This window comes from Aplidium turbinatum, chromosome 8 (genome assembly GCF_918807975.1).
Source record: "Aplidium turbinatum chromosome 8, kaAplTurb1.1, whole genome shotgun sequence".
NCBI lineage: Eukaryota > Metazoa > Chordata > Ascidiacea > Aplousobranchia > Polyclinidae > Aplidium > Aplidium turbinatum.
The window spans coordinates 25,201,820-25,225,902 of NC_137479.1; the positions used below are offsets into that span (position 1 = coordinate 25,201,820).

General features: G+C 38.5%; 1 protein-coding gene across 1 annotated transcript; it reads right to left on the reverse strand.

Moving 5' to 3' along the window:
- Nucleotides 1–537: 537 nt before the first annotated feature.
- Nucleotides 538–18,268, reverse strand: LOC145775082 (eukaryotic translation initiation factor 2 subunit 3-like). Its single transcript, XM_082586280.1, has 10 exons — nt 18,110–18,268; nt 15,990–16,181; nt 10,797–11,004; nt 10,210–10,368; nt 3,634–3,768; nt 3,258–3,352; nt 2,983–3,127; nt 2,299–2,468; nt 1,657–1,829; nt 538–1,286 (listed from the first exon to the last, which is right to left on the reverse strand). The coding sequence occupies exons 1-10, from the start codon at nt 18,182–18,184 to the stop codon at nt 1,214–1,216; spliced, it is 1,425 nt and encodes a 474-aa protein (XP_082442406.1). The 5' UTR covers nt 18,185–18,268; the 3' UTR covers nt 538–1,213.
- Between the last annotated feature and the right edge of the window lie 5,815 nt (nt 18,269–24,083).

Consider the following 24,083-nt stretch of genomic DNA (forward strand, 5'->3'; position numbering starts at 1 on the left):
AAAGTGCAGTGAAGGAGGATCAACCTAACTAATTTTATCCTTGGGGTCACCGTAACTTGGCAAATGTTATAAAAGGGTCACGGCACCAAAAAGGTTGGGAACCTCTGGTATAAACTAAATCCAACCATTTCGCCATTCGTACTCGAGACGTCGCACCTCAGATCCGCATCAAACCATTTTCTAAAATTGGTCTGATCAGCTGGCAACAATCCTACCCTGCACCTTGGCTCATCATCATCTCCATCGTCGTTGCAATAATTTCAATAAGCCAATGGAGTGAGGTGGTATGGGCATGCTTTGAGAAGGGAAGATGATGTTTTGAGAAGAGCGTTGTAGTTGCGAGTGGAGGATCGTAGAAAACAAGGAAAACGCGGAAAAGGCAAGTTGAGGAGGAAAGCAGCAAGGTGGGCTTGACAAGAGAGGACGCGTTAGACAGATCGATGTGGAGGCAGGGTGTGAAGGCGATTGCGGCACTTGGAGGTGAATCCGGCCACCCTCGATAACGAGGATATCACCGGATTGAAACTGGAGTACTACTACTTTCAACCTAGTTTATTGCGTGAATCATATTTAACGCAGCAGCACAACAGCAATACGAGTATGTCTTGAAACCGGAGGTATTTTCAAATCAATTCATGAGATGGCTCCGGAAAATTTAAAGTAGGTTTCAGTTACAAGAAAAAAAAGCAAACCTTTACTTTTCATCCTGAGCAGAGATAAATAAGACCTAACATTCGCAGTAAATATTTCCAACTACTTCGCAACTTCACATAATATAGCAAGCCTGCGTGTGACGTGACAAGCAAACGCAATCAAGCTGCATTGTGGTGAAAAGTTATACCAGTTGACATCACAGGGTGACATTAATTTATTTTATACACAAAATCACCCTGAAACTATTCTGCGTTAAAATATTATTAACCATGATATGTTAAGTCAAACAGAATTGCCTATTCATAAAGCTGCTGCCCAATTAACCAACAGGAGTCATCAACCCACACCGTAATTTACATCAACGAAGCACAAACAAGTTAGTTGATAAATTTCCATGAGATGAACTTGACCTAAGCTTTGTAAAAAGCCAGTCAATCTTGGCAAATTAACGCGTCGTTTATCCCAAAAACAACACTAAATTTGCTTTTAAAAAACTTCTATTGTGCATATTGTGTCCATAAGTTTTTAGAGAACAAACGTTCAAGGTTTCCAGAAATATTTAGGATTTCGACATTCCCGATGACATAGGCTTTATGACGTTACCTCTACGAATCTGACCCCAGCCAATCAACCTGAAACAAAAAAAAGAGAAATATGAATGAAATTCCATCATGAAAAAGAAATGTATAAATGCCTAAAACATTCTCCATGATCTCGATTTACAGACACACTTGCTTGATAGAGAAGTGGAGCCTAGAAATTATGTACGAATCTAACTAATTCTTCAAACATCGTCCTCACTGATGAGCAATTAGTCTCTTTGGGTTCACTCACGTAAAAATGAATTCCGACCGAGCTAAATGGACTCACCTACTCGCACCATAACAATAAGCAGGTCTTGAAAACAATAGTAACGTCATAAAATACAATTTCTCGAAGAGAGGAAGTTGAATGCTAAAAAGATCATTAGATCTTATCAAACTTCACGCTGTGTTGATTAACCTCCAATGCTTTTCCACTCTTCTGCTTAAAGCAATCTTTTCTCCAACTTCCGTACATACAGGACTCGTCAGCACTATCTTGGCGAGATCAGCTTTGATGGCCAACACTCGGCCTCCGGTGGACAGTGAGCCAATGTTCACCATCAGAACTTCGTTCTTGCTCAGTTTTTGAACCTGAAATACGAATCTATTTTGAGATTTAAGTAGAAAGAGGTCTAACCGAAACAAATATGGAGTTATGAATAGCTGGTCAAATAATAATCACAGTTTTTCAAACATGATGAATGTTAAACCCCAACTTGTCATCCTCGATTGCAGGGAAAAGATAGCACTTGTTAATAAGGGAAACAAATATAATTCAAATTCGTTCGCGTTTTAAAATTCGTTTTCATAACATAACATCTTGAAAGAAAATGCCTGATGCAACTTCGATTGATTACTATGTCAACCAATAGCCATGCGTGGTTAGTGTTCACAAACGTTCTATGACGCGTGGTTAGATTACATGAACCAGAAGGCAAACTTATTTCCCTTTCAGCATTTCATGAAGACAAAGTCAAGTCACGTGCTTTTGGTGGTCGTAAGACGCCAACATTTGACCGCCAGCCAAACAGCCGCACCACTACCACGTACAGCGACTTACTTTAGCTCCTTTTTTGTCTCCTTCTGTCCTCACGCCCAACAAGCGGCGTAGAAGGAAATAGGAAATTTCAATTTCCGTAAATATATCGGGTAGTGACCCTACTTCGCCCAACACATGTCCCACCATACGATCAGCACGGCATAAGGTGGGATCGATTTTGGTACCAGCTCCTGCAAACAAACAGCATTCAACTGAAGGAAGATAACATGCAACGCTGTGTTGGAATATTGCTGGAAACTCATGTTAACAAACAGTGCGACAACCAGTAACAAGATCAATGATGATCAGGCAAAGTGCAAGAAACTTTGCATTTTTGACAGATAATCACGTTTCAAGTTGAGACCAATGTAAGTGCGTGAAAACGATATTAGTATGGTTGTGGCCTTTGAGCACAGCACAGTCATCAATCGATGTATATTATATTGATTAAGATCACAAAGGTTATATTAATTTTCCAGTAAAGCGTTATACAAATATATCAAGCAATCACCTAATTGCTGTTTTTAACATCTTGTCGGTCACATCACCCAGACTCTTTAACAAGTTGGTAGCTTTCACATTGCAAAACAAATTTCTATAAGTTGCGTGCTCTGTCACACTCAAGAATCTCTTTACTCATATTACAAACTAACACGTAAAAATATTGCATAAAAATATTCAAAGAAAAGCAACACTTCACGTTACCTATGAGCCCTCCAGGTACAGCATACTGTAAATCGTTGTGTTCGGCAAAGAGCGATACAATCTTTGAAAAGATCGGACGAACTTGCAGTTTGCCTTCGGCATCCTTGGCGACAATTCCTGGCCGGATCTCAATTTCTTGTCCGATCTTGCAAAACAAATGAGGACATTAACATCAAAAGAAAGAAAAAGCCAAAAAAATAGTTACCGAGCTCTGGTCAAACACAACCCTACTCCAACAGAGTTTAGAGAGAATGCACAAAAAAAGTTACAAGTACCTTGAGAACTCCTTTCAGGATGCTTCCACCAGCGACCCCTCCTTTTAAATCGTCATGCTCACATCCGGGCTTGTTGACATCGAACGAACGAATAACTGGAAACGAATAGGGAAAATATGGCCATTAAACTTCATTTATCGATACATTGGTCGTTTTTTTTTAAATGCATTGTCATTTTGCAATTGCAGATAATAGCCCAGTTTTTCCCATAACCAACAATTTAATAGAAGGGATTGACAACAAAACTTAACTTGGAAAGTGATTGACGCACAATTTTTAACTTTGATAATGATGCATGGTGCATAGCCTATTGAGCTTGGTAAACATAATCTAATATTGTAGTCAATGACCATAAAACATTCGATTGAATACTCACCAATTAAACGAGGTCTGGAAGTAAAATCTCGCAACGGGATAGGAATCTTTTTAACAATGTATTCACATAGAACTTCAATGTTATATTTAAGCTGGGCAGATATAGGGACAATAGGTGCTCCTTCTGCAACAGTGCCTGTAAAGATAGAAACAGATTCTGCTTTAAAACCTACATAGTACACATGCACAGCATGTACACTAGGGTGTCCCACTTTTAGGCGACTTTTCAGGAAAATTAGGTTCGGGTCAAATTCTGACTGGATTTTCGTCACTGATTTCAAAAATGACGTTATTTTTTCATTATGACGTCATCTTGATGCGCCAGCTAGCGGATTTGTGCTATTTTGGCCTTATCACAAATATGGTAAGAGCTAGAGAACTGAAACTTGCGCCAAAATGACCGGAAGGGGCGATTTCCTATTTGTTGTCAATACAATATGAAACGCTAACTGCAATAGAAAAGGAGTTATTTTGAAAAAAACATGTTTTTGCTCATTTTTGGACAAAAAAAATGAGAAACACGGCAATTTGCTTAGGTTTTGCTACAGTGATGCTTTTATTTCGATTGTTAAGCTGTGCCACCTTGTTTAACAATTAAGTACAGTGGTAGTAGTGTAACAATAGATGTAGTGACGCTTTTATTCCGATTGTTATGTCATAAACTGTAGATCCTAACGTAAAAATGATGCAATGTTACATCATTTTTGTTTGGGATATTTTGCATACAAGATTCATAAATTTTGTTTGGCAAAGCATTACGAAATACAGTTTTAGCAGTACATCTAAGAGTGATGGCAACCCTTAAGCTTAAGTAATCTGCAAATCCGACAAGATTGTAAAGTTTCCATCTCAGCTCTACCCCAAATCATTTAAAAGCCAAGATCCTATGGTTTTCTGACAAGAAAGAAGGTAAAGATTCATCTTTTCGGAGCGACCATATGTGTCTTCTTGCTCTGGCACCTCATTTATTGATGGATGTTCCAGGAAATTTGAAACCCCTACTGTTTTATCGTCAAGAAGGTGTGTCCCATGCGCGTAAATAACAACAGCGAGTGGTTACGTAAGAATGCTGGTTTTTGGGTATTGTGTTGAGCCTCAGTATGTCCCTAAACTTCAACGTATGGTTTCTATCATTGCTTGTGTTTATTTGCCAACATTTTTAGTCATCCATCTTAAACCTTTCGTTGCTGAAGGCCCCTGAATTGTACTGTTTACAAGAGATTTATTACTTGCATATAAATCTGTTGATGAACCAGTAACGCTGTTGTGAAACATTTCGTTAAGCATGCATCCCAATGGTTGGGCCCTAAAAACGTTGCTTGGAGTTTCCACGCTGAAGCTCCGCCATTTGCTGCTGATGCGGTATAAGACAGAAAAGTTGATATCGAGCAAACGCTTTTGAAGCGTGGCAACTTACGTGATTTTTTTCTCCGAAGAAAGTAAGATGGCTCCATGCATTGCATGTTTTTCATCTCCATCAGTGTTTTGGCGTACAGAGCGCTTCATTGGCAGACTGAAATGCGTTGTGAACGGCTTGATTTGAGATGAACAAGATAATTTGGCCAAAACAGACTTGTGCATTTGTGCTGCTTTGCACAGTATGGTGTGATAAATAATCCCATTGAACTGTGTTGTGTTGTTGAGTGGTGGTTTTGTTTGACAGATTTTTGAACAAAATGATCAAGGAATTAAAGTAAGCTAGTATTAGTAATTGCAACATGCATGTAAAAATCAATGCTGAGGTAATCAATTGTAAATAAAATATGCTAAACTACTACCACTGTACTTAATTGTTAAACATTGTGTCGCCGCACAGCAACTTCAAAATCGAAATAAAGGCGTCACTGTAGCAAAATTGCCGTGTTACTCATTTTTTTGGCCAAAAATGAGCAAAAACATGTTTTTTCAAAGTAACTCCTTTTCTGTTGCAGTTAGCGTTTCATATTGTATTGACAACAAATAGGAAATCGTCCCTTCCGGTCATTTTGGCGCATGTTCCAACTCTCTAGCTCTAACCATATTTGTGATAAGGCCAAAATAGCACAAATCCGCTAGCTGGCGCATCAAGATGATGTCATAATGAAAAAATAACGTCATTTTTGAAATCAGTGACGAAAATCCAGTCAGAATTTGACCCGAACCTAATTTTCCTAAAAAGTTGCCTAAAAGTGGGACACCCTAATGTACACTGAACATTAACACACCATTCTTGTGACGAAACTTCACAACAGACACTTTTCTATTTTCCAGACAGAGTAATATTGTTGATGGTTGCTACAAATACATACTTTGTTGGCAGTGGGATGGATAAGGCGCTGGCTTTCCAATAATGCGAGCCTAGTTCGTCATTCGGCTTAGGTAAAAAGCTGGTTATGAATAAACGTCATTCATTTCTACTACTTTTTGTTTGAGAGTTATTAAAATAAAGTTCAACCAGCCTCATGTTTAAAGATTCTATTTGAATAAGAACTGAAGATGCTCATTATGTAGCGAAATATATATTCTTTTTAAACATGAGGCTGGTTGAACTTTATTTTAATAACTCTCAAACAAAATTTTCGATGTGATCAAGTCAACCGCTTCTTGCTGACTGCGTGCCAGGGTTAGGTCTCGGTGTCTCAGAAGACATTCACTTTATCATTTCTACTACGTAATAAATACGCTGAAGGAAAAGCGGCTGAACCAAAAGAAGGAACTGGCTATCCTACTCTCGTTAGTGCCGAAGACTTAGCATAATGAGAAGTTTATTTCTTCATATTGGGAGGCTAAAAAAGTAAGTAAAGAACATAGGCATGTAAGTTTGTCTTTACCTGGGTCTGCTACTATTCGGCTAGTCCGATTCGGCTAGTCCGATTCGGCTAGTTCCCTATTCGGCTACAGTCCGATTCGGCTAGTCTGATTCGGCTAGTTCCCTATTCGGCTACAGTTTTGAATTGTATTTTATTCCACAATATCGTTTCTTTTGCATTCCAACAAAGAAAAATAAATTGAAATGAAATTTAGTGCAAAATGTTTGAACTATTACATTGAAATGTTTGCTCACATAAAATCGACATGTATCCTACGTCACCATCTGTATGCAAACTTAGAATATATTAGAATCATCATCAACTATTACAAAATTCCAAATCCAACGACACCTTCTGTTGATTTAGAAAATGTTGTATTTTATTCCACAATATCGTTTCTTTTATAGGTGAAATTATCGAAGCTTTAGATGAGTGGGGTTTAGACCTAACCACTGAAATCTTAAATCATATTTATGACACCGAAAACATCCCTAGTGATATGGTACGTTCCATATTCATAACTTTACCAAATAAAACCGTAGCAACAGAATGTTCACTCCACAGAACAATTAGCCTTGTGAATCATCTAACTAAGATCTTACTCCGAATCATGATGATGTGATTGAGACCAAAACTAAAATTCCAGGTCATGTAACGCCGAAACCCAGGTTTATTCTAAACTGCCACTTAGGTTTTAACTTCATCTTTTATGTCAAACGCTATTTGGCAACTGTCTTTTTTTTGTTGACACATTTTCGCTGAGACTTTATCTCATTAACCTCGATTGTTAGTCATGAAAAATGTTATTTTGATGTAAAACACTTATTTCGAACAAACCCAGACAACAAAATTCGCACTCAAAGGTAAACACTGGATAAAATGCAAGAAGGCAAAAGAAACGATATTGTGGAATCATCATCATCATCATAATCCATCGTCGGTTTGTTCCCCACTAGTGGGGGTGGCCGATTGTTTCCGCGCAGCAATTGTTTTAATCCCTTTTCTCCATTTCACTCTGTCCCTTGCATCTTCCTCCTTCAGTCCGACTTTTTTTAATTCATCCTTCACTTGTTGTTTCCACGTTCTTCTTGGACGACCGCGTTTCCTCTTCCCATCCACCTTTAGATCTAATGCCTTTCTAAGAAAACTTCCTTCCTCCCTCCTTATCACATGTCCATACCATCTTACTCCATTTGCCCTTGCCAGTTGGTCTATGGTCTCTCTCATCTCTAGCATATCCAACAATTCTTCAGTCCTTTTTTCCCTTCTCGTTTTCACCCCACACATTGCTCTCACCATTGACCTTTCCGTTCTTCTCAGGATTGCCAGTTCACTCTCTCTCAATACCCATGTCTCGCTACCATATAGCATTGCAGGCCGCACACAGCTCCGATATACTTTTCCTTTCATCCTTAGTGAAAATTTTCTGCCATACAACATTTCCCCACATTCCCTGAACTTTGCCCAGCCCAATCTTGCCCTTGTTGTCACCGCTGCTTCACATCCACCACTTCCATTTATCCGATCACCCAGATAACAGAAGTCTGTCACTGTTTCGATGCCATGGCAGAACTCATCATCATGGCCTTCCACTTCATTCCTTCCTTTACTGCATTTCCCACAAACAAAACACTTCGCCAATCTTGTTGCGGCTCTCTTGACATTAGCACATCTTGCATGTACCCACTTTCCACATTCCTTGCATTGCATTGAATTTCTCATCACTCTCTTGCCACATATTCCACAGGGATCTACTTTGTTCTCAACAACTGTTCCTTCTGCTCCACTCACCATCACTTTTGTTTCTTCAAGATTCACCTTCATACCCTTGGTTTCAAATGCTTCTTTCCATTTCTCAAACTTTCTCTCCAGTCCCTCCATACTATTACTTGTCAAGACCAGGTCGTCTGCATACAAAATTTCACTCAATAAGCCCTCCCTCACTCCTTCAGTTACAACGTCAACCACAATAGCAAATATCAGCGGTGACAAAACTGATCCTTGGTGTACACCAACCTTCACAGAAAACTCGTTTGAATAATTTGATCCAACTCTTACTTTTGTTCTTGCATCCTCATACATAGACATCACAGCTCTCACTAATACCTCTGGTATACCTCTTTTCCTCTTTGCCCACTCCATCACTTTCCTTGGTACTCTGTCAAATGCCTTTTCTAAGTCGACGAAACACATATATAGTTTTCTCTGCTTCTCTCGGTATTCCTCCTGCATTCTTCTCAATATAAACAGAGCATCTACTGTACCTTTTCCTGGCATAAATCCAAACTGCATATCATTTAATTTCACCAATGTTCTCAACCTCTTTTCTAGTATTCGCTCCACAATTTTCATTCCATGCTCTAGTAGTTTTACACCTCTATATGCACTGCAACTTCTCACATCCCCTTTTCTCTTGAACAGTGGAACAACAGTACTATGCTTCCACTCCTCCGGCATTCCCTCTCCATCTAATACCCTTTGGCTAAGTTGTAGCATTACTTCAATTCCCAACTCTCCACTTGCTTTTATCATCTCTACGCTCACTTCTGATGGACCGGCTGCTTTATGCAGTTTCATTTGCCCCATTGCCTCCACCACTTCATCACGAGTAATCTTTCCCACTGGACCCTCCACCAGATCAACCTCTGTCATATGATCCCATACATTCTCCTTATTCATAACATTTTCCATATGTTCCTTCCACACTTCTCCTCTGCTGTCCGGGCTGAAATGCAACTTCCCATCTCCACTCCTTATACATCTTCCCCCTACAATATCTTTCCCATCCTTTTTCATTTGCTTTATGAATCTGAATACTTTGTTTTGGCTTTCCCCCATTTTATTAAGTTCCTCCTCAGCACCATTCTTCATAGCTCTTGCAATAACCCTCTTTGCCTTCTTTTTCATACTCTTATACTTCTTTTTATTCTCTTCTGACCCATTTTTGCGCCACTGCTTGTATGCATCTCTTTTCTGTGAAATCGCATGCTTCACCTCTTCATCCCACCACCATGTGTCTCCACGATCCCTCCTCACTTTCTTTTTCCCACATACTTCATCACATGCTGCTAGGACACCTTTCTGAAATGAAGCCCACAAGTCCTGCGCACTCATGTTTACCAGCTCTTTTGCTCTTTTCACAAACTTAATTCTCGCTTCTTTTTCCTCCAGTTTCCACACATTTCTCACAAAAACTCGTTCTTTCTTCACAATTTTCTTCACTTTTTTCATATTTAAGTCTCCTACTACTAGTCTATGCTGCAACTCCCACGGAATTACTTTCACATTTTTCAAGTACTTTCTCTGTTCCTGCCCAACCACAATAAAATCAATTTCTGACTCATGTCCTCCTGAGCTGTAAGTCACCTTCCTTTTCTCTTTCTTTTTAAACCATGTGAATAAAATACAAAATTCTCTATAAACAGAAGAATCGGACATACATCTCTCTGTTATCATTTTTAATGTAAAAATTCAAACTGTGCTGTTGAAATTTCCGATTTTAGTTTTGGTTTGCATACAGACGGTGACGTAGGATACATGTCGATTTTATGTGAGCAAACATTTCAATTTAATAATTCAAACATTTTGCACTAAATTTCATTTCAATTTATTTTTCTTTGACGGAATGCAAAAGAAACAATATTGTGGAATAAAATACAATTCAAAACTGTAGCCGAATAGGGAACTAGCCGAATCAGACTGGCCGAATCGGACACTAGCCTAATAGGGAACTAGCCGAATCGGACTAGCCGAATCGGACTAGCCGAAACGGGCCATTCCGTCTTTACCTTGCACAAACTTGATAATCTGCTGGTATTGTTCTTTTGCTTGTGTTTGAGTAACAAGATCAATTTTGTTTTGTAAAATAATTATATGTTTCAGTTTCATAATTTCAATCGCAGCAAGATGCTCTGATGTCTGTGGTTGAGGGCATGGCTCGTTGCCAGCTGAAAAACAAGAATCATTCAATTTCACAACTGTATTGTGTTGCACTTCAAAATTCTTTGGTCCGCATAAAAGGTGGTTCTTGAATAGTTTAAAAAAGCTTTTCTTTGAATGAATAAGGTTTGAAGCTGAAATTATTGCAACAAAAAATTATGACGTCCACACTCCACAGTAATTGCACACTAGCATAAAAATTACAAAAACAAGCAAGGTGATTAATAAATCAAATGTGCACTTAAGGTATTTAATAAAACCATTATGACATATAAAGTATATTATAATGTTGAAAGTGCTGTATTTGCAGCATAGGCATTCTAACTGTTTTAAATCTAAATTTATCATTGGGAACAAATGTTAGTATTGGGAAACAGTTTACAAACAAAACGTTCATTAGTGTTGTCAAAGTATTGATAACATTGATTCATCTTACCAATCAAAAGTAATGCAGCGTCCATAACAGCAGCCCCATTCAACATGGTAGCCATAAGAATATCGTGACCAGGACAATCAACGAAAGAAACATGCCGTACAAGCTTGAAAGGTCCTTTTGCACCATTGAATTCAGCAGGAAACTCATCTTCTTTGTTGCTGCTACAAGCACAAAAGCACTCTGGTCTTTGACCATCAGCTTTATATATCTGCAGAAGGGATGAACAAATAGTATTACGTAATAGGTAAACGTGATGCAATATAGCATTCAGGTTTGTGGTTATTTTAACCCATTAAACGCCGCACCTGTTTCTAGAAGTTAATCTTTTTTTATTTTTTGATATGTTGGTAGCACCCTTCTAGTTTGGACAATTAGTAAAAAAAATTGAATTTTTTTTGTTTGTTTGTACAAAATCTGAGGTGTTGCAGAAACGCAACGTCAGCGATAATTTTTTTTTAATAGTTTGACTAATCGAGTGTTAAGACTTCTTTCCCTTTGCGTCTTCTGCGTCTCTCTTTTGACCGTTTCTTTTTTTCCTTTGAACATATAAAAATCTAAGACCATATTTTAGTCAAGTGCGAAAACATAGTTTTCTATTCACAATTGCAAACAACGAAATCATGTGGCATAAAAACATACGAGTAATAAAAGTACACAAAAAATGCACTCAATAAAACACAATGTCCTTGAACACATCTACTTTGGATTATGGCCTGTTTTTGTGGTACAATTCATTGCAATGCTGATGAAGAGGAACATCACACATCCTACAAAGAAAACGCGTTTGGCTGTGACACTGTCTGCAACGACGTCTTTTATTGCAGGGAATGGTTTTTAGACAGTGGTGCGATGTAGAATTATTTGGTCGGCTATATTCAAGAGCAAAAACACTTGTGCGGCCAGTGGCAGAGATTGCAAAGCGTTTGGAGTTCCAAAGTTTCACAGTCACTTGTCGTCGAAACTCTAGTCCCAGCAATTTCCTTTCCAAATCTTCCAGCTTGTCAGCTTCTTTGCATACAGGAGAAAATAAGAAAGGAGCCTTTTTCCTACTCCATTTCACTTCCGATAAGCTGCGTTTTTTCTTAGGAACTGGGGTCGTTGGCACATCATCACTTTGTACTGGGTTGCAATGAATTTCAATCTCTCCTGCAGCGTCTGGTAGCACTGCTCCACTTTCTGTCAAATCGTTTTCGTCCATACCCTCTTCGTCGCTAACTACAGCAGGATCTAGTGGTGCTATGACCATGTCAATTTCATCTTCTTCACAATATTCCATATCTTCGAAAGCGGCTAATGCCTCCTCTACAGTAGAAACGTCTGGCGAGACATTATTTAGTGTAACGTAATGCATTCGGAAAAAATAGCAGTAGCTCGGCCTGCCTCTTGTCACAATCAGTTACCGTGCGACTTTGTGAGACAGAACACAATATCCAGCTCTATTTCGGTCAAGCCATTAGTAAGACAACTAAGTATCGTTTAGAGTTGGACAAAATTACTGGTTACTGGCTAGTAATTCTCAGAAATCATTTGCAAATCAGGTCAATTGTCACTTTATTGTTTCGTAAATGCTTTCTTAGCAAACAAACAGAAGTTTTCGCCTATAATCAGCATCTCTTTACGAAACAACGGTGCGTGTCTACTACACTGCATATTAGGCCGCTTCAAAAAAACCAACTTTTGAAATTTTGAAGTCTTACCCCTCCAAAAGTTTCCATTTACTACAAAAACACCTTGTGTGAAATAATTTTTAAAAATATTAATGTTTAGGGGTTCCCCTGCCCCCCCGAAATTTTGGCTTTTTTAACGAAAAATGTCAAACTTCAGATGGCTGTATCTTAAAAACTTTTCATGCAAACATATAAGTGTTGGGGTTCATTTTCATCAGCATGGTGAGAACTGTTGGTTGGAACAGAGTAACAGTTCAAAATATCTACTTTTTCAATATCCAATTTTATCACAATTTTATCACAATTTTTTAAGAATAGGTTATTTTTGATAATTTCTTAATTATTAGTCTATATTTTGTGGTCACTGTCACAAACACAGAAATTTTGATTAACTCTATAAAAGTCCAATAGTCCATATGATGCAGCTAATTGTGCATGATCATACCTGGTCTCCTTTAACCCAATGAAGAAGAACAGGAAATAAAACTGATTTTGCAGAAACACAAAAAAAGGGATACAGTTACTCAAGTAAGACTTGAGGAAGAATTTAAAGAATCTTTCGAGAACTGGTTTGATATTGCTCATGCTGATGTTTTAAGCATGATGACGATTGAGGAAGATAAAGCTTTTCTCTTGGCCCAGCAGGAAAAGGAAGTTGTGGATGTATGGGTAAACTTGATGCAACTATTCTGCAAAAGCAAAGAAGACGTTGCTCTGCGTTACAAAATGAAAGCAAGCGACGTCGAATAGCGCTTGAAGCTGCTGATGAATCTCAGGCAGTGACTATTCTAGAGGACAGCAGTTCAACTGCTGAAGAAATCAGCCTCCGATGATGAAGATGGTCCATATTCTCGGGTACCCCATAAAAGAAGGAAGAAAGAAGAATGAAGGAAAGAAATAATATCAGCAAATCTGTCAGAAAGCCTTGACTGTGCAAATGTGTCGGATCGAGCTGCTATGTTTATAGTTAGTCAAACCGCAAAGAGCCTTGGTTGCAATATTCAGGAGTTCACCTTGAGTGCATCCAACATACGGCGCAATAGGCGTAAACGTAGGGAGACGTTTTCAAAAGAAATTTTAAATAACTTTTCCTCCAACTCACCTCTAACTGTAGCCTACACTGTGACGAAAAACTCCTTCCAGATTTAACTGGGGACAATAATGTTGATCGTCTTCCCATTCTTGTATCTTTTGACGGAGAATCACAATCACTCTCGGTACTAAAGCTTCCATCAGGAACAGGCAAAGCTCAAAGGCAGGCAGTACGGTAGTTGATGCACTTGTTGAGGCCATTTGCTTTGACACTACAAGCTCCAACAGACCAACACTGGCCGCATAAATGGTGTTTGTGTAAATATCAAATAAATGCTTGGTCAAGATTTGTTATACTTTGCGTGTCGACATCACATACAGGAACTTATTTAAAGAAGTGATGACATCACCTTCTGCACCAGAGATCCAGCTCTTCAAACGTTTTAAAGTGAAGTGGAATTTCATAGATCAAGAAAAGTGGGAAGATGCTTCTACAGATGATGTTGCAGATAATGGTGTAAAGGACGTTAAGGAACAGCTAATAGAATTCCTCAACAAAGCATTGACCATGAAATCGCAACCCCGTAATGATTATCGGAGGTTGTGGAGTTAGCATTGCTAATTCTTGGAGCTCTATCATCTCGAGAAACCCGGTTTCGAGCCCCTGGTGCTAACTATCATGCACGGTGGATGGCTAAAGTTATTTATACATTCAAGGTATGGATGTTCCGGGGCCAGTTTCCTTTGACGTCCAGTGAAGAGAAAGCACTGCGTGATCTCTGCATTTTCTTTTCCTGCATTTATGTCAAAGCGTGGGTTACTGCTCCACTTGCAGTGAAAGCACCAAATAATGATCTATTCCTTCTGAAAAGTTTGAAGGGTTATGCAACCACTAATAAAGCGATTTCTGTGGTGACAACAGAGAAGATGGCTCACCATTTATGGTATCTCTCAGAAGAGTTCATTGGTCTTTCCCTTTTTAACGAGGATGTCTTACAAAACATCAAGGATCAGATGGTAAAAGCAACGTTCCATAATGATAACAATGAGGGCCCAGCAAAAAGAGTTACTGTGGCATTAGACAGCATCGACAGCAAAACATTGCAAACCTTTGCTACTTCTAATACACAATCACTGTTCCAAAAACTGAAGATTCTAGATCCTTTTCTTCAGCTGCCAGCAACACAGTGGGAAGGAAATGAAGATTACCAGACTGCCAGAGCTTTCTGCAAGTCACTTGTTGTAATAAATGACCATGCAGAAAGAGGCGTTGCCCTTGTGCAAAGCTTTTCTGGGCACTTAACAAAGGATGAAGATCAGCTACAGTATCTTTTGCAAGTTGTTTCTCGTCACCGCAAGGACTTTCCCTAGCCAGTTAAAAACACCTTAACTGGGCAATAGGGAGACGTTTGAGTAGTTGGTCACCATGACCATGAAACCATGACCAATTGACCATCACCATGAAACCCCTGTTCTAAACAGATAATACCTACTTTTGGGGTGGGGGACCCACTACGACCTTGTGTGTATACTGTTGAGGGATCTGAATCCTGTTAAGCTACTAATTTCACAAGGTAAATTTGCAAAATTCAATTTTTTAAACTTAACCTTTTCCATATTACAATAAACAAAAAAAAATTAATAATCGAAAATATTTTAATAACAAATTTTGCCTTGTTTGACTTTCTCTACTTATAGTGCTCACCATGCTGATGAAAATGAACCCCCGACACTTATATGTTTGCATGAAAAGTTTTTGAGATACAGCCATCTGAAGTTTGACATTTTTCGTTAAAAAAGCCAAAATTTCGGGGGGGCAGGGGAACCCCTAAACATTAATATTTTTAAAAAATATTTCACACAAGGTGTTTTTATAGTAAATGGAAACTTTTGGGGGGGTAAGACTTGAAAGTTTCCAAAAAAAAAATTTTTGGGCTGTTTTTGAAGCGATCTACTGCATATGCATAATAAAGTATCGGTTTTACGCTGACGTTGCAGAAATGGTACAGCAAAGTTTGCACTTAAATATCTTCAGCTCTTCACACATTTAGAAGATGTGCTTACACTGGTATGTTTTAGCATCACTACACTATACTTTAAGCCAATTTTTGAAATTATTTTATTGAATTAATGCATATTGAAATACGACTAACAAAATGCGCTCGAAATGCGTGAAAAGTGTCGTAAAAGAGCGATGATTTTAAGTGTACAAAAAAAATTATTTTTTTAAAATAAGGTTTTAAACACTTTATTTAGAGTTCAAATGACAAGAATATTCATTTTTTTAGATAGAAAGTTGCTTTTGAAATGCGTTTATAAAGGCTCAAAGTAAGCGTTGCAGCAACGCAACGTCAGCGGTTAATGGGTTAAAAAACAATTATTTAAGATAAAATGAGAAACAGATGACTGACAATAAATTAACTGCATTGATGAACAGTATATACAAAAATTAAGACAAATTTAAACTATTTTGGCTTAACACTGTGCGCCATACTTTTGCATTGGCATAGCCAAGTTTAATCGTAATATTCCTTTCCAACTCATTCTTGAATCTGACTGTGTGTACACCGGAAATGGCTTTCACAACAGTTGATTTCCCATGAGCTACATGACCAATTGTGCCAATGTTGATAGTTGCTTGACGACTAATCACATCTGGTGTCAATGGTGTCAAAGTAGTAACATCCTGGATAAGAAAAATAGTCATAAAACTTTTTTCAGTGTGTATCAATCTCAACATTTTAGAATGCATGCAAATTACACATATATAATATATGATGTTTTTTATGGTGAAAGCATGAAGAGTTAATCTAATCAATGCTAATTCAAGCTACTGTAGCTTCTGCGAGCTTTGCATACATCTTTACATAATTGATTCTGGAATCCGTGTGGCCTTACAGGTTCATAGTTTTTTTTCCTGTGTTGCGTACAAATCCTCAGGCATTACACAGAGCGCGTGCTTGCTTGCTCGCATCATTTTGCGTATATCTATGTTGTTGGTCTGTTGTGTGTAATCAATAAGTCAGGGCCATGTTTGCAATCTAAAATCTAGTTCTTGAGCTGCAACGCCCAGTGTCTTAATTTTTATTACGAAAACTAGTGGAAGCATTAACTCTTGGCATGTAAGTTTTGATAAGTCATGAAATGAGTTGGTTTTCAGTATGCAAGTTTGGTATATGTTTCAAAAAGTTTCAACATACAGTTGAATGTAGAAAAGTAGTTTTAATAGTTTTGAATATGAGCAGTATGCTCCGACTGTAGAAACTCTGATTATGATCTTCAGTTTCAAGGTTGATCACAATTAGTTTTGCACTTCGTTGTTGGCTTAATTTGGTCAGACCGGTCTTACTCTCTTTTGTTCTGGTGTGTTAAGTTTGCTTGTGATAATTATCGCAATAAACTGCTATGAAGAATATAGACGTTGTTAGCTATCCAACTCCACCAATACCTTGCCCGGGATGTTGTTCCACTACTGCAGCTGTATATGGGTGGCACATCTTCAAATAGTGCCACGACACTACTAAATCGATGGTCAAAAACAAAAAAGTCGTAAGTGCATTTTTACACTTTGGAATAAAAAGCAAAAAAAAAAAAAATTTTCTTTTTCTTTTTTGAATTTTGTTAATGCTTTTACTTTGAGCATTAATATCTATAACTATAGTAGTAAAATAGTAGTAGATAGCCCTAAGTGCATAGGTTTTGAAAATGCAAAAAAGGGAATTTCTTAAAATGTCACTTAAGACTTTTTTGTTTTCGACCGTCAAAACGCAGTACAAAGTACTTGGCAAATTATGGCCCTCTAGGTTTTGTCAACAAGTTTTGTGAAATAATCATGCAACTCTGAAGATATAATTTGTTTCATTTATTGTATTATTGGCAGTGGGCACAATGGAATTTTTATTATATAACATATATACTAAAGCATTGGCTAAGCGATGACAGCCCTGCCATGCGAGCATACGCCTATAGCTTCGACAGAAAAGTTAATGGTATGACTGAAGACGAACATAAATTTGCGTTTGCTAATTCCTCAAGTCAATCTAAAAAGGCGTACAGCTGGATATAGCGTTTGCTACAACAATATGTGCAAGCACACTGAAAACCAACACAATTAAATACAAAGAAGCCTATACTGGACATGACAAAAAGTAAATATCCTAAAAATAGAAGCAACAACAAACAGGTCATTTCCAATATAGAACAACCGAACTAACGGCGCTGGTTCGACTCTCGGGGTGTGCGCTTGAGCAACGCACGTTAAGGACTGCTCTCCATTCAGCGGCATCTAATGGATGGAAAAGTTCCCCGGCAACAAGACTTCAACAATCGGAAACATCACTCTGTCAATCTCGGTGAACGGCCTGCGTCAGTGATTCAAAGCCGCTACACAAGTATGCGAAACTGCCAGGATTAAGCTCTGCAAGAAGCTTTCCCAGCCTGAGGATAAAGATTCAATCAATCAATATAAAAAGTTCAGATATAACAATACAATCTGTGTATCTGAATAATGTATATATAGACCTACCATACAATCTGTAACAATATAACAATCTGTTAAATCAAAATCTATCACTTTAAGTCGAGCTATAAAATGCTAACCAACCAGAAACATACCAATGTGGACAAATCTTGTTTTGATAAATGAGGCTGGCTTTGTGTTGTTGTGGATAATTCCTCTGCCATAACCATTAACGTTGCCTAAGCTGTTTACCTCAGTACAAAAATGTCAACGATCAATTGAGCAGTATTGAAAATAATATTATATTTTCCAAATGCTACACTGTAAGTAAGTAAAAATAATGACATTATTACTGTACATAAAATAGATCTACGGTATTATAATAAGGAGTGGACAATTGAACATAATATATAGTATACGGTAAATAATTTGTCAAATATCTGACTTCTGCACAACAATTTATAGGAACAAATTTTATCAGCTCATTTATCACTTGAGCAATGAATTCTAAGGACTGCTCTCTATTCACCGTATTCAGTAGCATCTAATTCTAATGGATGGAATAATTCCCCAGCAAAAACACTTCAACAATCGCAAACTTCACCCTGTTCATCTCGGTAACCAGTCTTGCGTCAAAAGCCTTTACAAGTAGGCTATGTAAAACTACCAGGAATAACTTACCAAGGCTTTGTCAGTCCGGGTGCCAGATGTTTCGTCCCTACAAGACATCAGCTACTTTGATGGGAAGTGCAAGGTTGAGAGTGGCAAAACACCGCTGAAAGATCTCAGCAAGGGCTCCGGACAATTCTTGAGAGTGGGGGGGTAATTTAAGCAGGGGCGGGAACGATGTTTTGACATCGACAGGGGCTTATTGGATTATCGCACCATATATACTTCTGGGAGGTCGCCACCCAGACCTTCCGTCGCATTACTGAAAACTTCAGTTTCTTATACAGCGTCTTAGGCGGCATTTTTCACGCCGAAGGCGCAAAATTTTTGCCTTTTAGCACGATTTAAAATCAAAAAATTATTTCAACAAATCTAAAATCGCGAGTAAAAGCTCTTTAACGGATGCAACCTAGTTCGTACCATGAACAGTTCGGACCGTCAGTTCGTACCTTGAAAAGATCGAGAAAAAAAATTAAAAAAAAGTTGAAGTCGCTGATCGCAGTTTCCGCAATCATTGTAAAATTTCCCCCTGAAAAGATAGAGAGAAAAAATAGCTCAAAACCGAAGTCCGCTGATCGCAGTTTCCGCAAACATTTTTCTGCAGTTTCTGCTAACCCTAACCATAAAGTAATCTATGCTCTAACCCTCGCTGATCGCAGTTTCCGCAAAAATTTTTCCGCAGTTTCTGTTAACTCTTACCCTAATTCTAACCATAGAGTAATCCATGCTCTAACCCTCGCTGATCGCAGTTTCCGCAAACATTTTTCCGCAGTTTCCGCTAACCTTTACCCTAACCACTCGAGGGTTAGGGTTAGCGGAAACTGTGGAAAAATATTTGCGGAAACTGCGATCAGCTAGGGTTATGGTTTGAGAGCATAGATTACTCGATGGTTAGAGTTAGGTTAAGCGGAAACTGGAGAAAAATGTTTGCAGAAACTGCGATCAGCGAGGTTCAGGGTACGAACTGAGGGTACAAACTGAGGGTACGAACTGTTCAGGGTACGAACTAGGTAGGTTGCATCTCAAATTTTGCACTTAAGACGCTAAAATAGAGATGTACCGATACCAATATTTTGGCCGATACTGATATCACTTTTTTAGGCTGATACCGATATTTTGGCCGATACTTTGGTCTTTGATGTTACAAAAAGAAGCAATTTTGGTACTTGCAAGGAATTATATCAAATGCTAAGTTTTACCTTATTTGCATAAAACTATTAAAAAAAGCTATCAATTGGGATAATTTATTAAAGATTCAAGAATCCAATCTCAAATGCATATTGTTGTGTCATAATAGTAGGTTTTAGTAATGAAAGGCCACCGTAATTGAGGATTGGGGTGTAAGGGAAGAAACATTACATCATAATTGGGGTTTCTAAAAAATTAATAAAGTGTTTGCGCAAACTCTCCAAATGTGCTATCATAATTGATAATAAGATGTAAAATGTAAACCAAGTGATTTGTGTAGTCGTACAAAAACTATTTGACAAGTAATGTGCAACCTAAGTCCTAAGGGCGCTTGTCGTATGGTTAAAAAGCTTTTGCCAGGCCAAGACAACCCAGGTTGCAAAAATGCACAATTCTGCATCGCTCCCACCCCGCCAAACGCTCAAAAAACTCGTGCAACTTGGCTCCACCAGTAGGCGATTCAACTTCCGCCCTTAGCCGCAACAAACTCACCAAGCCCGAACAATGTCACGGCAGAATAAGTAGGCCCAAAATGAAAGCAATGGGACCACGAATCCTCACTAAACCAATCAAAATGGTCCCGTTGCGCCCAAGATGACAACCTCATTGCGAAGAAAGGAGGGTCCCCCCGGCCACCAGCACAAGGCTGAGCACTCACCAGCACAGCGAGCTGCCGCGACCCGCCAACCACAACGGTGCAGCTTCCACACTGGCCATTTCAATTCTTGCTACAAAATGGCTGCCGAGAAACATAATAGTTGATTGAATGGTCTAAATGGCTAGCGTGGAAGCTACACCGTTATGGCCAGCGAATCGCAACATCCGTCGCACCAGTGAGCGCCCAGCCCGTGCCGACAGCCGGGAAGGACACTTCCTCCTACAATGAGGCCGCCATCCCAGGCGAAACAAGACCACTTATTGATTAGTTCAGTGAGGATTCGCAGTCCCATCGCCCCCACCCCGAGCCCACCCACTCCGCCACGACATTGTTCAAGCCTGGTGAGTCCACCACAACGAAAGGAGGAAACCAAATCACAAACTGACAGAACCAGCCCACCAAAAACAACCAAGCCAAATGATAAATATTGGAGAAATTGAGTCTCCTTCACAACTTAAGAATCGAACAGCGCAAAACTGCTGAAACAAAACGTTTTGTTTGAGTGAATGAATCACTGTAAGCAACCAATGTTAAAACGTGCGTGCAAGAAGTCATGGGAGTGTGACTTATCAAAAATTTAAACAGGTTGTTGTTTTTTTACTTCAATGTAACGTTAGCTACTACTTTAAAAAATCTATATCTTTGCTTCTGCAGAAAATCCGCAGCAAACGCCTTTTATTTTACATGTTTAGTATCGGCCACAGTATCGGCCAAATTTTGCCGATACCGATACTAAAAAAATGGCCGATATCACCGATACCGATATATCGGTACATCTCTACGCTAAATGGTTAGATTTAAAAGATCAAAAGCGTTAAGGCCAAAGTTTTCTATAACTTAATTTACAATTGCATGAATACAACAGGATAACCTGTGCCATAACATCCGCAGTGAAAGAAAAAGTTTCAGCATCTAGGGTCTTGGCCTACATTTAATTCAGAAAAAAATAAAAGCTAAAATGCATTAACTTTTACAACAACCAAAAATATAAAGACATTGAAACAAGGCAGTGGCTATTTGACCGACGCCGGTCTTTAAATCTGAAACACTATTTGACCATCATTACGTCATTGTACAGTCACTTTTTTCTTTTTCAAAGCAAAAGACGAGAAGCGCTATATATGGTGAATCCCCCAACCGCGAATTTTTTTTTTGAAGCACGAAATGTTTTTCATCACCCACTCTTTAATTCTGAAGATATATTATTTTGGTGGTAATCCACTTCTAGCTAGTTGCGTCTACCTTACAAAACAATTTATTTCAGGCAAAAACTCCATCAACTTCGGATAGACGGAACAAAAGCGTCACATGGGGGAAGCATTTTCGAGAAAGGGGAAAAATCCCTAATGCGTAAATGCGCAGTTGGGGAAATTCGTGGATACAACAAATCTTTCAATTGCACGTTTATTTCGTAATAAATTTGCTTCTATTTGACATGGTTAGCTCCTGCATACCTACTGATTATTTTCACATAGTTTCATTTGAAAAAAAGAACAAACCTTGGCGTAATGGATCCCGAAAACGATGTTGGTCGGTAGGAAAATATGCATAAATTTCCTCGGATCCGCAATTTTCCTAATTTTTATTTATTTAGTGAAAAAATATCAATCCAAAGATTTTAAAGACTTGAGAACACAATAGCAGAGTTAACATTACTCATCAATTGATTGATTGAATGTTTATCCTCGGACTGGGAAAGCTTCTTGCAGAGCTTAATCCTGGCAGTTTCGCATACTTGCAGAGGCTTTGAATCACTGACACAGGCCCGGTCACCGAGATTGGCAGAGAGAAGTTTCCGATTGTTGAAGTCATGTTGCTGGGAATTATTCCATCCAGTAGTTGCCGCTGAATGGAGAGAAGTCGTGAACGTGCGACGTGCGTTGCTCAAGCGCACATCGCGAGAGTCGAACCAGCACCGCTTGATCTTGAAGCTTCTTCGTTCCAGAAGTCACGCGCTAACCAACAGAGCTATCGGGCGGACGCCACTACACAACGCAACAGTGGAAAAAAGAAATTTATTAAAGAAATTAAAATGAACAACACAGCATAAGAAAAACAATCAATCAAAATCAATCAATCAAAAACAATCAATCAAAATCAAGCAATCAATCAAAAACGGTGTCCGACGTTTTCTTCGTAAACAGTTCTTCGTAAAGCAATTGTTCGTAAGCAACTTTTCGTAAAACAATTCTTCGTAAAGTTAATTCTTTGTAAAACAATTCTTCCCAAAGCATTTATTCGTGCATGCATGCAACTTCCTCACTTTTTCTATGACCTGATCAAAACGGATATATTTATATAGTCAGGAAGAACAGCTCATACGACGAAGAAGAAAACGGATATGACAAAAGCAGGGTTGCCAGGTCCACTTATGGAAAAAATGCCAAACAACTAAACAAAAAATGCCAAATGACCTAAAAAAAATGCCAAATAGGCAAATCGGAGCAAAATCAAAGGTTTCTTCATTAATAAATAATGGAATTGGTAAAAAATGGGTAAAACTGCAAAAAAGCTCAGCCTACACTTGCTGCTATTGCACAACCTAGCTATCTTCATTCTTGAGAGTACCGTATTCTTCAGAAAAACAATTTTGAAAAAATGCCTAACAGGATTTTTTTCATGCCAAACAACATAAAAAAATTTCAAATTTATGAAATTTGGCATTACAAATGCCAACCTGGCATCCCTGGAAAAAAGCATGGTCGCTATTGCGCAGTGGTAAAATTGCTCTAACCGCGCTTCTTGCTATCGCTATGTAGTGGTTGCTGTTTCGAACTTTATTTGCCGCAAGGTGGTAGAGTATTCTTTTCTGATTTCATTAATCTTTCAGTGGTCATTGTAGGTTCACTAGAAGAGATTTAACAGCAAAGTTAGTGCAGACGGTCAGAAAGTTTTAATTTTTTTAGGGAAAGGGTTTTGGGACTAGGCCAAACATTTGCTGATTGCTAAAATCTGAAAAGCGGTTTTGGCCTAATTTTTAGTGCAGAAATAGGGATAGCAATCTTCTTGCCTGTGCCATTTCAGTTTTTGAGTTTGAACAAATATTAGCCTGTTTATTTTGAAATTCGTGATTGGGGTAATTTTACCAAAAATTCGCGGTTGGGGGAATCACTATAAGTTCTGAATCCAACAATTTTATTCAACTCGTTACGTGGCGCGTGTGGTACGTCACCGCTTCCTATTCTAGAGGGACTGAGTTCGATACTACCCGGAAGCGTTCTTTTTTTAACTAAATTTTGACCCGAAGTGCATTTTTGTAGTCAATTTTTAATTTGAGTTGCATTACATTTACATACCATTACCATTTTTTTAAAAGAAGCGTTGTATATAACTAACTTGTTGAGAGCAAAAATGTATTGCTTTGTTCGGCAAACACGGTCACATCAATCAATCAATCATTTTATTTTTCGTCATTAACGCGTCCGGGACGAAAAAGATATAATACTAACTACAAAAATCGATATAGACCTACCAGCACGTTAATGAACGGGAAAAGGTGGCAAAACCTTGAAAGGTTCAGTCTTCGAAATTAGCATATTTTTACTTTGGCAAAAACGTTGCCGAGGCCAAATGGCAAAAGTTGAAATTGCCTTGGCAATTGCTGTGAACGTTTA

Coding starts and splice junctions, on each gene's coding strand:
- LOC145775082 (XM_082586280.1), bottom strand. CDS start 18,184: ATGGTTATGGCAGAGGAATTATCCACAACAACACAAAGCCAGCCTCAT. Junction 3,769..10,209: donor GATTATCAAGTTTGTGCAAG/GTAAAGACGGAA, acceptor CTATCTTTACAG/GCACTGTTGCAGAAGGAGCA. Junction 2,469..2,982: donor TGTACCTGGAGGGCTCATAG/GTAACGTGAAGT, acceptor GTTTGTTTGCAG/GAGCTGGTACCAAAATCGAT.